Below are 14,470 nucleotides of genomic sequence, written 5' to 3' on the forward strand. Positions count from 1 at the left end.
CTGGTTCTTTGAACTACCTGTTTTGAAAGTTGAAGCATAACTAAAAATTCATGCCCATTTTAAAAGACTTTATTATATATCAGTGGTATATATACATGTAATGTAAGCAATGTTGAAATATTAACAATATTAGTAACTGGAAACTTTAAGACTGCTTCTGTTTAGTTTAAATGTAATTAAATTTTCATAACTATGCAGCAGAGCTATGCATTTCTAAATAGTGTTTTCCAGCTTTCAGAATATATATTATTCTATAATATTATTCTTTATTTATTTTTTTTGTACCAGTATTAACTATTAGTATTAACCTGCCACTAGAACAGTTGTTCTTAACCTTTTTGACTTGAAAGCCCCCAATACATTTCCGGTATTTCTGCTGCAGAAGTTTCAAGAACTGTATGTTCTTCAATAAAAACAGCAGCATCTTGATTTTGTGTTTTTCAGCATTTTAATTTAATTAGTTTAGATTATAGTAAAATATTTTGTTTTATATACAGATACAAAAATATATTTTATTGATTCATTTTTCTTTTATTAATTTTTTTAAATAATTTTCTTTTATGAATTGTATTCACTTTTTAATTCATCCAGACACTCCCTTGAAAGTTTGCACTGCACTAGAAACAAAACAAAGGCAGTCATAAACATTGTTGTGAATGTAGTTAACCTCGATTAACGTTTCCATTTTACAATCAAATTAAAGGTTTAATGGTGTGCACAACAAATCCAGTGGAGTTTAGTGGGATGTAGACGTATTTCAGTGTGTGCAGAGGTGCATTTGAAGTGAAGCTGCAAAGCAAAAGACATTAATGCAGCATGCCCATGTCTGTACCTCATCAGCAGAGTACTGATAGCTAAAAGAGTCCTGAAAAGAGGAAGACACAGTTAACGAAAACAATGAGTGGGGGAAAGGTGTCGGAGAAACAAAAAAATAAAAATAAAAATAAAAAAGGGGGAGAGACATAAATGTCCAGACAAAATACAAAAGAGAACACAGACACTGAGAAAGAAATACTGATTTTCAAAGCTTTGTCCCTACTTGTCCCCTAAGGGACTTATCAATTGGTATTAACTTTAGATGACAGAGCAATACAGACGACAGCATATGAGCACATATATGAAAGGTAAGTGCATTTACAATTTTCTCACCAATAAAGACATAAGGAACTTGTGCAAGTAGACGATCTGGATACAGCCAAGTCTCAAGATAACTTTTCCATCCACTTTGGAGGTGTCAGTGTAGCCTTCGCCTTCAGTGGACCCAGGATACAAGGTCATCTTGAAGCTGAACACCTCTTCTCCAACAATTGACACCGCCTGTTGGTATTCACACAAATATGACTGGAGCGTAAAAACTTGGCATCTGCAAAACTGCCAAAAACAATATGACTGATCTTTTACCTTCTTATGGACGGTCTTAGGGTCCACATCAAGAACCACAATGTCACGCAGACGGGCAAAAACATCAGTTTCTTTGGCCTGGACCACCACAGATGCATCAATGCCTGACATAAATGAAGGTTTGGTTAACTTGCAGAAAATGGAAAAGGAATTAAATGTATATAATATCTTTCGGGAAATAAATTAAATGAATATAATATAATACAATGTGATCATTTTAAGATATGCTGACTTTGATGTACAGACACTTTGTTTTTTTTCTACCTTGGACCCGGATGTCAGCAATGTTACTTCTGTCGTCACAGACAGCCACTCTGAATGAGCCAAGTACAGCGGACAACATAAAGTTCACAACACCAGAGTCCTTCGAACACTTGGACACTAAGAAAACATAGAAACTCCAGTTAAAACACTCAAACAACACAGTGTGTGACAATCTGAAACCAGTACTGTCTGCAACATGCTTTAACAAGCAAAACAGATACTGTTTCAGACCCCTATTAGTACATGTCACGTCAAGACCAGTGCAAAGGTCAAGGAAAAAAAGCATTAGTTACCCATGAAAAAACCTATAAAGCGGAGACAAAGACAACATGGATGCATGAGCATTATTCAGGGTCTACCTAATAATTTGACAAGCAAAATGCATGTTTTCACACGTGTGTTTTCAATGTGTGTGCGTGCCTGTGCTCCCACCTGTCTTCCCTGCTGCCACTCTATCATCTCGTCTCTTGGTTTCTCTGTCTTTAGAGGCTGTGAGGTCTTGTGGTATTGCCGAACTCATGTAGTTGATGGTAGACAGCAAAGCTTTAGTGTGCAGCATGAAATCTAATGAGGAAAACTCCACCTGTGAAATTAAATCAATCAAAAACTTAATGTAACTTTTCAATAAAAAAGGTTTTTCAAAAAAAAAAAAAAAAAAACGTAACACTTTAGTATGGGGAACAATTCTCACTTTTAACTAGTTGCTTATTAGCTTGTATTTTGGCTGCTTATTAGTACTTATAAAGCACATTAATGCCTTATTCTGCATGACCATATTCTACATCCCTAAATCCTACCCCATACCTAAACTTAAACACTACAACAACTACCTTATTAACTATTAATAAGCAGTAAATTAAGAGTTTATTGAGGCAAAAGTCGTTGTTAGTAGTAAATGTGTTCCCCATACCAAAGTGTTATATAAAATATAAAATACAAAAAATATAAAATATAAATATAAAAACAAAAAAGACTAAAGGCCTGTTCACACCAAAGATTATAACTATAAAGATATAGTTTTAAAAATCATTCTAAATGTAAAATAATAGCCACACCACAACTATAATAATGACAGCACAGAGAAACTATATCATTGGAATCATTTTCATGATTTTTTCCAAAAACATTGACAGCCAATCAGAATCTAACCTGCTTTAAAAAGCTTGAGTATTTAAAGCGGAAGATGACAAAACAGCAGCATGTGCTTATAATAAACAGAACGATAACATTCATTGGTGTGGACGTTAATATAGTTATCATTATAGTTATCGTTCCTGTTATGAATGAGCCTTAATAATGTGATTCTAACTATGTAATAAAAATGATCTGTATATGACTGTATTTGATGTGTACGCACCTATATATAATTATATATATATATATATATATATATATATATACATATACACACACACACACACACACAAACACACATTATATACACTACCATTCAAAAATTTGGGATCAGTAAGATTTTTAATGTTTTTAAAATAAGTTTCGTCTGCTCATTAAGGCTGCATTTATTTAAATAAAAAATACAGTAAAAACAGTAATATTGTGAAATATTATTACAATTTCAAAATATTACAAAAAGTTTTCTATTTGAATATATTTTACAAAGTAATTTATTCCTTTGATGGCGTAGCTGAATTTTCAGCATTATTAGTACAGTCTTCAGTGTCACATGATCCTTCAAAAATCATTCTAATATGCCGATTTGCTGCTCAAGAAACATCTCTTATTATTATCAATGTTGAAAACAGTTGTGTACTTTTTTTCTTTTTTTTCAGGATTCCTTGATGAATAGAAATGTTCAAAAGAACAGCATTTATCTGAAATACAAAGCTTTTGTAACATTATACACTACCGTTTAAAAGTTTGGGGTTAGTAAGAATTTTTATTTTTATTTTTTTGAAAAGAAATTAAAGAAATTAATACTTTTATTCAGCAAGGATGCATTAAATCAAATCAAATGTGACAGTAAAGACATTTATAATGTTACAAAAGATTATATTTCAAATAAACGCTGGATCATGTGACACTGAAGACTGGAGTAATGATGCTGAAAGTTTGGGAATGCCCAAACTTTTGAACGGTATTGTATATGAATATAATATATATAATATATATATATTATATATATGTAATATTGGCATTCAATTATTTGGAACTGTAAAACTTAAAACATACCTTCAATGTCTGTTCTGTATGATTAAATAAGGTGTGAAAGCTGGGTCCATTCACATCAGCCTAAAGGACACAAAAAGGCCACGCAGACCAGCACACATTAAACCACTTAGCTAAAACAACACATTTAAGAGAGTGTTTGATGAGCGGGATGCTCATGCTTACTTTGATGTACTCGACTTTCAATAGATCAGTGCCATGCTTGTCTGAAGAGGTAATTAGATGAAGTGGCTGATTTTGCGCATCTGAAACACATACACAAAAGAATGAGAAAGACAGCATCCCTGAAACAACATGAAGTACTTCAAACAACAAAACGTTTTATGTGCGTGGATGTACCTTTCGTCTCGCAGTAATCCAGGCTGATCTTGCGCAGGTAAGATGTGACAGTGAGATCGAAGGTTCGCATCTTGCCCTCTGCACCCAGTTGAGACACACTGAGGGCCAATACAACATCTTCCTGAGCGGCCTGCCTCGTAAGCTCCAACAACACCTACATATACACATATATAGACACATATACATAACTTCACACTAAAACAGACAATAGTCAACACAAACATAAACAGGAATCATACACAAAATAATTGTAATCAACTGGTGGAATGCTGAATGAATTTATTATGAAAGCTTTTATGAAACGTGGGTCTCTTGTGCTAAGCGATGACTTGGTATGCCTTTTTAAAAGGATGATGTGAACAAAGCAATGAAGAAGAACATACCTCTTTGACTTCAAACTGAAACTGCACTTCAGTCAGCTCCTCTAAAGTTGATTTGAGAGAGTCTTCATCCACAGACTTCTCACTGATGTCTGAGTCTGAACACACATGCACGATTAGACACACAGACAGACACATATGCACAAATAAACAGTGAGAAAATCTGTATATTTATATTAACAGAGTCAATTAAAAAACAAAAGAATGGTGTGGCATTAATTTAAGAATTTTTTGATTTTTCTAAATGAAAGAAGTGATTTCTTCTGCGTGAAAGTGCATGCGAGTATCTGAATGAATTCTGACCTGACTCAACAGTATAGGACAGTACTGTGGGGTCTAAACCTAAGACCTTTGGCCTGGCATCAGACAGCGGCATCCCCAACATCTTCTGAAAAATATCATCATTATTACACAAACTACAGGAAATTATAAGGGGGGAAAAAAAATATATATTTTCTCAATCTGTTTGCTTCTTGTACATTTACAAAAAAGCTCATACTCTCAACCAACACTAAATGTTTTCTGTGGCAGCACTGGGGGAAAATCTGCATAATTGATTTAAACATGGTAAAACGAAGTTGTTAAATGAAGCTGATTGGTTGCATTGTAGTCAATTGGTAACACTTTTGTAAAAGTGTATTTTAAGGAGAAAGTGTTTAAAAAAAAAAAAAAAAAGTTAACTATTTTCTTTCTCGTATTTTTCCAAAACTTTTTCGCTACTGTTCAAAAGTTTGGGGGTTGATGAGATTTTTTTAATTTGTTTGAATGAAGTCTATTATGTTATCCAAGCAAGGCTGCATTAATTCAATCAAAAATACAGTAAAACAGTATGAAGTGTGAAATATTATTACAAATTAAAATAACTGTTGTTTATTTTAATATATTTAAAAATGTAATTTATTCCTGTGCTGAATTTTCAGCATTATTACTCCAGTCTTCAGTGTCACATGATCCTTCAGAAATCATTGGTGCTGATTTGGTGCTTAAACATTTCTAATTATCCATGATGAAAACAATTTATTAATATTTTTATTAATATTAGCTTAATATTTTTGTAGAAACTATGATTTTTTCCACCCCTCTATTCTTTGATGAATAGCATTTATTGTGCCTTTTTACACCTTGTAACTTCATGCGTTTTCTCTAATCGGACATCTATCTGATTTGTTAAAACATTTACATTTGGCCACATAAATGTGTCTCCGCAAAACGAATATAAATCCGATCTTCAATTCCTGTGCTATATGCTATATTCACGTCAACAAAAGTAACAGATATGAGCTGCATTTTATTGATCATCAGCTAATTTCAAGATCAAAGACCGCAATATGAGAGAGCGTGGCAACAGCACTGTTAAGATCATTTAGTCTCATTACTTTTAATGAAGATGATTGTGTTTTGAGCATCTGAGGCTTTCTTTCACTCTTATTTGCGTCAGTTTGCGAGTGTAAAAAAGCCCATTGGAAATGGAAATCTTGGTCACACTTTAGATTAAGATCCAATTCTCACTATTAGCTAACTATTAACTATGACTTTTGCCTCAATAAACTCCTAATCACTGCTTAATAATAGTTAGTAAGGTAGTTGTTAAGTTTAGGTATGGGGTAGGATTAAGGGATGGAGAATAAGGCATTAATATCAATTTATATCAATTTAATTATCAATTTAATGCATCCTTGCTAAATAAAAGTATTAATTTCTTTAAAGAATTTTAATGACCCCAAACTTTTGAATGGTTGTGTAAATTTTATATTTATTATTTTTATTCATTTTATATTTATCAAGATGAAGATATCTAGAACATCTTTGTTCTACACCATCTCTAGAACACCCTTCAACATTTATTTTGCAAAGTAAACTAGTAAGGGCTTTTTCTTTCTTGCTGAGGCAGCAAGTCCACTAATAAAATACAGCACATGGTTCATTAGGTTGAGAGACAGTGATGCTGATTGTGGATAATGTCTTTCCTGAGTTGTGTAATCTGTGGAGACTAAAGCTGCACTGTCACGCTCAGGAAATTCAGGAACTAAATTTAAAAGCAAGCAACTCTTTGTTTTAGATTCAGACTTATCACATGACTCTGAAAGCAATAAGTACACTGCGATAAGATTTGGAGGCTTGAAATATTCATGGCTTTCAGAAAAACAACAGCAATGACAATAGTATCAAATACCTGTGGCATCCTACCAAGAAACTACCATTTATGAGTCATGACTTATTAAGTGTGTGATGAAGCAACACATCACGCCAATACAGAGAGACTGTACTGCTGTAGACTGTCTGTTTTCATTTGAAGTGTTTTCTAACCTTTTCTGTGGGGGTGTTAGGAGGGGTTGAGGTAGTCTGAGGGAGAGGAATACTGTCCACCAGTTCCAGAACACCCTGGATCTTTTGGTCAGAGATCTTCACATGAAGTAACGGCAGCTCTCCTGATACTTTGAACCTGGAAAGGAAACAGCTATTAGTGCATGTGTGAGGATTAAGAGAGACATGCAACAGAGAGCAAACGCTAACCTGGGCATACGGGAATCTTTGTCCACCATACATTTAGCAAGTTGAAGTGTGAAGTCCATTGGCTGCAGGATGTGCTGATGGGAGAAGCCTTCAAGACGAGCATTTTTCCATTTCTCTCCTTCAAAAAGAGCCAATGTTAAAAAGGGGTGAATGAAATAGCTTGTTGAGGCAGTTTAGTTCCTTGCTGTGTTGCATTGTGTTTACCTGATTTGCTGTAGAGTATCTGGACACTGCGAAGCTCCAATGAATATCTTTCATATGCTCTATCCATGATTTCCTCTAGTGATGAGAAACTTGCAGATATCTGCTGATGGCTGCCCTGATCTACGCTGTTCAACTACACACACACAAATATACAGACATTAATAGCAGAAAGAGTTCTCTCTTAAATATGTTTTTACTTCCCTCCCTCACCTGCAAGTAACCAAAATCAACAATCATGAGGTCTGATTTGCCATCATAGAATCCAGACTTGGGCAGCAGCAAGTAGGAGGGTTTTAGATCGATCCTCAAGTCCAGCACCTTACGTGTCTCAATGATATGAGACAAACCTGGATTCAGATAAAGACAAAGGGAAAGTATTACTGATGGCTCCTGACATACTCTTTCCAGAATGACCATTTCTCTGTTGGGATGATAGGAAATGAGGAGAGCGTTACCGCTGGCTGTCTTCTCTTTGATCTCCTCAAGTTTGCTGAGTGTTGCTGAGGTGATGACCTCCAGGTCAACTCCTTTTCCCGTCTTAAAAAATTCTGTGATGCTGATGACAGTCAGCTACAAAATAGGCAAACAAATAGTACACTAAAAATGTAAGACTTACCACTTTCTAATTATATTTAAACTAATTATCTAAATATGTCAATAAATTTACAAAATATATATACATATTTATTTGAATAAATACATTATATTTAGTTAAATTATCTACATTTCAATAATTTTTCATTGTAATTATATTGTTTTATTTTATTAGATTTTTTTTTTTTTTTTTTTTTTACTATATTAAGTATAGAATTTCATAACAAAATAAATACATATTTATCCACCTTATTCCTGACGAGCCTACTGCGTTTTAAATTATGGGTGGCACTTACGGTTTGGGGAACTTCCATTCAAAAAGACTGAACCGAATAATTTAAAATCATAAGGTTGCCCTACAAATAAGCTTATCCGTCAGTTTGACTGAATGAGCTGTCAATTTTCCTTTTATTTTCAGACATCATGAGAATAACATAACACTTGGTATTTTCAAGAATATCTATCAAGAGCTCTTTTCAGTCGCTGTATTTTCTTTTTTCCCTTTGCATTTGTGGTCTGTTCTCCCGATTTACTTTTACCCATTAATAATTCACTGGAATGCAAGAAGAATCTCTAATTTTTCTCCTCAAATCCTCACATCTCTTTCCAGGTTTGTTTTCACGGGTAAATACAATGCATTATCTGTCAAAATGAAGGAAATCACTTTGAAATAGTATCACGCAATGCTGAAGTTAATGAACATTTTTGATTAAGGCAACATATGTTACATAATACAGATATATATTACTACAGTGATATTTAACTCGTCCGTTATTGCTGTGGAAAGAATCGCGTTTTTGGTGTTATTCATGGTCTGTTAAAAGTACCTTGTTGATGCTTTTACACTTTTAAATGTCCTTTTAATGTTCGATGCATGAAGGACGAGTAGAATAATGTCATCTCTTTGTACCCAGTTTAAAAAAAAAAAAAAATGTATTATTGCGTTTATAAAGCAAGACTTTCAGTGATTAACGGAAGTTACACCCATAATTCGCGCAAAGAGTCATTGGGTGTAGGAATAAGATGGATATAAATAAATACATTATGTTTAGTTGAATTATCTAAATAATTTCAGAAATTTTTCATTGTACTAATATTATTTTACTATATTGAATTAAGTAAAAAAATTTAAACAAAATAAATACATATATAATACATATATAAACACACATAGCGTAAAATGCACCTCAGTTGGACTGACTAAATGTTGACATGTCTTTGTCTACTTTGTAACCAATGATATTTGTGCAACTAAATTAAATAAAAGATAGTAAAAATTAAGTAAGTTGCAACCAAAATCCAATGACTTTCTGAAATCAAAGAACAACTACAGTGTGCGTGCACTTGTCCCTTACAGCATCATAGATGATCTCTACAGGCTGTGAATGGACTCTGAGGAGCTGGTCAGCGGTGCTGTTCTCTGGATTGAGCTCAAAGAGCACGCTGAGCAGAGAGGAGTCAGAGCCCCCGACTGACGCTATGAGAGACGGCACTTCGCCCTGCTGCTGCAGACCAGTCACGTACCAGTGCTCCAGTTTAGCCTCCACTCTACACAGCATACACATGTCACATAATTTCACACTGAACCATACCAAGACCAAACTAAGTGAGCTCCTAAAGACGTTGTTTACTTATATATTTGTTGGCCAATGCTAAGGGTTTCCCTGTATGTTTTCGTAATACATACCTGATGGACTGTGCTCCTGGTCTCTGTGAGATGGACGTACTGAGGTCAATCATTTGCACTTTGAGGATCTCTGGAACGCCAGGCTCCTCTCTGAATGTTACCGAGGTGCTCAAAAGTTTGAAGTTGACGATCACAGCTACATACTGCACATATGCACATAAATGTACATAAACATATTTGAGAATATGTCCAGGCTAAGGAGGATATGCTTAAAATAAGGTATTGAAAATGTCTTTAGTCAATGTGCAACATGTTTTAAAAAGGTGCAGTCATATTAGCAAAATTTCACAGCCAAAAAAATCATCCATCGCCAATAGTGTAGCTATGTGCAAAGCACACTCACACAAAAATCACTGTCAAACAGTATCTGTTGGTCAATGCGCTGAATCCATGTGACCAAATTGAACCCACTGCAAAATGTGTGTAGGGAAATCTTTCACCCTCAATCGAAAATACTGATCACATGAATTTCTATTGAAACGGTTGGATTTCACACTGAAAAATTTTGCAGATAAAAGGTTTAATGTGACTGGAAAATATACATTTACAACACTGTGAGGGTGCACTCACATGCTTTGGTAAGGCAAGGTTATGTGAGCTCCCGCTGTAGCCAATGGCTGTGTAGAGTTTCGTTTTCTCTTCAGGAGTCATGATGGAATCAATACCTGATAACAAATACATGTACATAAACATGGGCCTACATCAAAAAGCATTTATTCAAAGGCACATTTAGCAAATATATCAGAGATAAAACACTCACTCTCAGGCTCTTTATCCTCCTCTTCCTCTTTTTTCTTCCCTTCTTTCTTGCTAAAAAAGCTGCTGAAGAAGCCTCCTCCACTCTGTTTCTGAGTGGCAGCCTTTTTAGCAACCAGCTTCTGTCCTGACCGCACCACCTGTGGAGAGAGAAAGCGAACTTACTACATCGGATTAAAAATGTCAAAATATCAGTAGCCTTCTGTTTTGGTACATGTTGTCATACCTCCATCTGAACCTGCTGTCTGGCCAATACAATGTTGAACACATCCAGAGCTTTCTCCAGCTCCTGAGGGAAACACAATAAATAAATGTATATACAGTGTGGTCCAAAAGTCTGAGACATTTAGTGGAAATGTATGAAAAGTTACATTGAAAAATGTACATGAATTTCTGAATTTGTTAGTATTTGGTTTCATGTGTAGTTAATACCTGGATCTGTTTCTCTGTGTCTTCTCGAACTTTGCCCTGTGTGAGTTTGACTTTGTATGCTGCTTTGTAAGCCTTAAGCGTGTGCCTGTGCTTCCTGATGTTGTTCCAGGCCCACATCCGGTTAAAGCGCCTGATATGTACTTCCAGTATGCTGTTAATGCTGTATTTCCACCTGACCAATCAGAGGAGCCATGTAAGAAACTCCAAGCTTCAATCAATCAGCCAATCATCACATGAAGATCTAATGCACTTACCATTGCCTGGCATTTCTGTGGACTGGAACATCAGGCCTAAACTTTCTGTAGGGGCCGTTCTTCACCATGCAGTCTACAGACTCCAGCAGATCCACCATAGACAGGTACTAGAATCACCCCAAAACAACATTGCTGTATTTTGGCTTGACCAAGACAATTCACCAGTCCCAATTCATTTACACAACAGAATAATTTATATTTTGAGTTACAATCTGCATGTATTTATGTTATATCTGTAATTATTTATCTATCTAGAGAGGTCCTGTAAATTTCCCGCACAAGCACATTACCGTTCAAAAGTTTAGGGTCGGAAAGTTTTTTTTAATGTTTTTGAAAGAAGTGTTTTATGATTACCAAGGCTGCATTTAGTTGATCAAAAATACAGTAAAACATATTATTATAATATTATTACACTTTAAAATAACTGTTTTCTATTTTAATATGCAGTATTAAATCAGTACTTTTATTTTACATTACTCCAGTCTTCAATATCACATGATTCTTCAGAAATCATTTGAATATACTGATTCGGTGCATTTCATATTATTATGTTAGAAACAGTTGTGTTGCCTAATATTTTTTTTTTTTCAAGATTCTTTGAAAGAAAGTTCAAAAGAACAGCAAATAAGATAATAAAATAATAATTGAGAGTATGCTTAAGACACAAAATATTGTTATACCTGAGGCTTGGTCATCTCAATTGCAATGTTCTGAACCTCAAGGTGCAGGTTTGCTTTGGGTGATTTTAGCTCAACTTCAGCATTAGGGTTAATGCACATCCTTGCAGAGGCAAATATGGGTTTGAAAACTGTACGAAGAAACAAATGAGTTCATCATGATGGGTGCCATGATTTATGATGCTAAAACTAAGTTGGTCATTAATCCTTTAACCATCAAAGTCATTTCATTATATCTAACTGACAAACGCTCATTCATATACATGTTAACTGGAACTGTATTCCCATTCTTACAAACATTTGTGGTTTAACTTTAGTACTTGTAAGTATGGGACTATAGTAGAAATAGTACACATTTTGATTACAGTAGTTTGTGTGCTATACGGAGGTGTGTCGTGTGTGCAGTTTGAGGTCACATAGCCTTGTTTAAATAGCACATCAAAATGAAACCGTGACAGGTAACACACACACACCCAGAAAAATCAGCATGAAAAAAAAAAAAAAATCAATAGGGTTTGCAACAGCGAAAGATGATATACCCTTATTACTTTTTTACTATTTACTTATAAGGCTTCCAACATCCATGTTGTTCTTTTTGGTCTTGTCATGTCTAATATTTATATTCTTTCAGCACCTGTTCAATTGAGCACAACACTAAAACATACTGACAAAGCTATACTAAACAGCTCAAGACCAGATAATAATACATGTGGCAAGAACTTTCTGTGATAATATGGTAACACTTTAACACTCTCATTTGTTAACATTAGTTAATTATGAACTAACATGAACTAAAAATGAGCAATACATTTGATACAGTATTTATTAGTCTTTGTTAATGTTAGTTCATAAAAATATATTCATTCATTGTTTGTTTATGTTAGTTCACAGTGCATTAACTAATGTTAACAGATACATCGGTCCGACTTTATATTAGGTGGCCTTTACTACTGCGTACTTACATTTAAATGAATCATTTGATATAATGCATTGTGTACATACATGTTTTCAAATTGTACTTACATTTTAATAATACCTCCATGTAATTACATCTGCAATTAATTTCTGTAATTACATTTATAATTACACTGTTGACCCATCCCTTACACCTTAACCCACCCTTAAACCTACCCATACCACCAAACCTGTCCCTAACCTTACCCGTATCCCACCTAAATAGCAGCAAAAGTGTTTTGCAATACAATATGTACTCAATAATTACATTATACTTATTTTTTTATGTAAGTACATAGTAGTTAAGGCCACCTAATATAAAGTGGGACCGATACATCTTATGAAACCTTATTGTAAAGTGTTACCAGTAATACATACTGTATTGATAGTCTTGCAGTTCCTCATTTTTTGTGCTGATTCCTGATTTCAGCTTGTCCTGAAAAAACAAAAAACAATATCAAGTGATTTTAGATATGTAAAATTTTTAATACATACAGCAAAGTTCAAACGTCTGAGACAACCAGTTTAAAATGCTTTTTTAAAGTTTCCTTTATTTTCATTACATACTATTTCTCACTATTTGCTATGTTTACATTTTTTGTGTGCGTGTAAAAGTTTGTGTAAAACCTGTGATGATCATGTTATTTAAGAATGACCCATAGAGCTTCAAAGAGACCTTGTGCTTGTCACAAATTTGCTACAAATGTAAACTGATGAATAAAACAAGAAATTTGCAGAATCTATTTCCAGGATCAAACAGAAAAAAAAAAAAAAGAAAAAGAAAAAAAAAATCACAAATTTTATCAAATGTGGTCTCAGCCCTTTGGTCTACACAACATAAACAACATGGAGGTATGTATGTAGCAGGGGAGAAAATATATACATTTTTTAAGTCACTGAAAAATCCTTGCACAATAAAGCTGACAGCTCAAATCTCATTTTTGTGCAGCACATTATTTTAGTGTGTACTTAGGCCTCTTACAAAGTGAGTATATCCTCTTTACCAGTAAGCATAGCATCCCCCACACAGATTATACAGACCACACCCTCAAACACACCATTAGAAACCACAGTCATGATTGCTAAACACCATTTTGCTTAGTTATCCAGATAAAATCTACAAGGTCTTGAAGCCAGTTTCATGCCCATTTTAAGGGGACCTATTATGCAAAATTCTGCATGGTGTTTGGCAATATATGTGTGTTGGCAGTGTACACAACCACCCTATAATGATAAAAATCCAACCACTACTAAAAATTTGTTACTCAAGGATAGATCAGTAACTGTTCGTGATCCAGCTTACCGTCTCCAGAGTGATACTGAATACAGCAGTAATGAAGGTGAGAGCACTTTATTACAGTTCATTGGAGTTGATTTACGGATATAAAGCTAACCAGTTTATTAAGCACCACCCAAAAAGGCGTAAGGTCTTTATATATCGGTTTACTGTTAGTTGTAACGAGTGTTTCTGTGTACTTCACTATATATGTTGATGATAATGCAAGGGAGAGAGAGAGAGAGAGAGAGAGTTTATGGATAATATTTTAATGCACACTTGCACTGTGTTTTATTAAGCTCGTACAGTGATTTTCTAGAGTGAAAACGGACGCTTCATCCTTTGTGTGAAGTAAAATAAACGTCATAAAACTCATCGGTAAAGTCGAACGGGGTCCGGTACTAACAGGCTTGTAGTAATACAGTGGATAAAAAAAAGAAGACAATATTAAAATTATAACCGTAATTGAACTAAATTATACCTGTTCTATCTCCATGCAGCATATATTCGCAGTTTCTGACATTATAGTGCGTCCTGACTGACTCCTGACA

General features: G+C 34.4%; 1 protein-coding gene across 8 annotated transcripts in view; it reads right to left on the minus strand.

Annotated features, from left to right (window-relative positions):
• Positions 1–14,470, minus strand: part of vps13c (vacuolar protein sorting 13 homolog C) — a 62,566-nt gene that overhangs the window by 35,226 nt on the left and 12,870 nt on the right. For 5 of the 8 annotated variants that reach the window (XM_051901799.1, XM_051901796.1, XM_051901802.1 and 2 more), the window contains 24 exons: positions 13,022–13,079; positions 11,693–11,820; positions 11,013–11,119; positions 10,759–10,930; positions 10,553–10,615; positions 10,331–10,466; positions 10,141–10,235; positions 9,571–9,713; positions 9,239–9,431; positions 7,745–7,859; positions 7,500–7,636; positions 7,290–7,422; positions 7,086–7,203; positions 6,879–7,014; positions 4,875–4,959; positions 4,575–4,669; positions 4,192–4,345; positions 4,018–4,097; positions 3,856–3,915; positions 2,098–2,248; positions 1,666–1,782; positions 1,402–1,505; positions 1,150–1,317; positions 833–865 (listed from right to left, as the gene is read on the minus strand). In XM_051901799.1, coding sequence (XP_051757759.1) covers positions 833–865; positions 1,150–1,317; positions 1,402–1,505; positions 1,666–1,782; positions 2,098–2,248; positions 3,856–3,915; positions 4,018–4,097; positions 4,192–4,345; positions 4,575–4,669; positions 4,875–4,959; positions 6,879–7,014; positions 7,086–7,203; positions 7,290–7,422; positions 7,500–7,636; positions 7,745–7,859; positions 9,239–9,431; positions 9,571–9,713; positions 10,141–10,235; positions 10,331–10,466; positions 10,553–10,615; positions 10,759–10,930; positions 11,013–11,119; positions 11,693–11,820; positions 13,022–13,079 — 2,781 coding nt within the window. The remainder of the gene's footprint in view (positions 1–832; positions 866–1,149; positions 1,318–1,401; positions 1,506–1,665; positions 1,783–2,097; positions 2,249–3,855; positions 3,916–4,017; positions 4,098–4,191; positions 4,346–4,574; positions 4,670–4,874; positions 4,960–6,878; positions 7,015–7,085; positions 7,204–7,289; positions 7,423–7,499; positions 7,637–7,744; positions 7,860–9,238; positions 9,432–9,570; positions 9,714–10,140; positions 10,236–10,330; positions 10,467–10,552; positions 10,616–10,758; positions 10,931–11,012; positions 11,120–11,692; positions 11,821–13,021; positions 13,080–14,470) is intronic. The other 3 variants (XM_051901803.1, XM_051901798.1, XM_051901797.1) reach the window with 2 other exon arrangements.

Source organism: Ctenopharyngodon idella, chromosome 7 (genome assembly GCF_019924925.1).
Source record: "Ctenopharyngodon idella isolate HZGC_01 chromosome 7, HZGC01, whole genome shotgun sequence".
Lineage (NCBI taxonomy): Eukaryota > Metazoa > Chordata > Actinopteri > Cypriniformes > Xenocyprididae > Ctenopharyngodon > Ctenopharyngodon idella.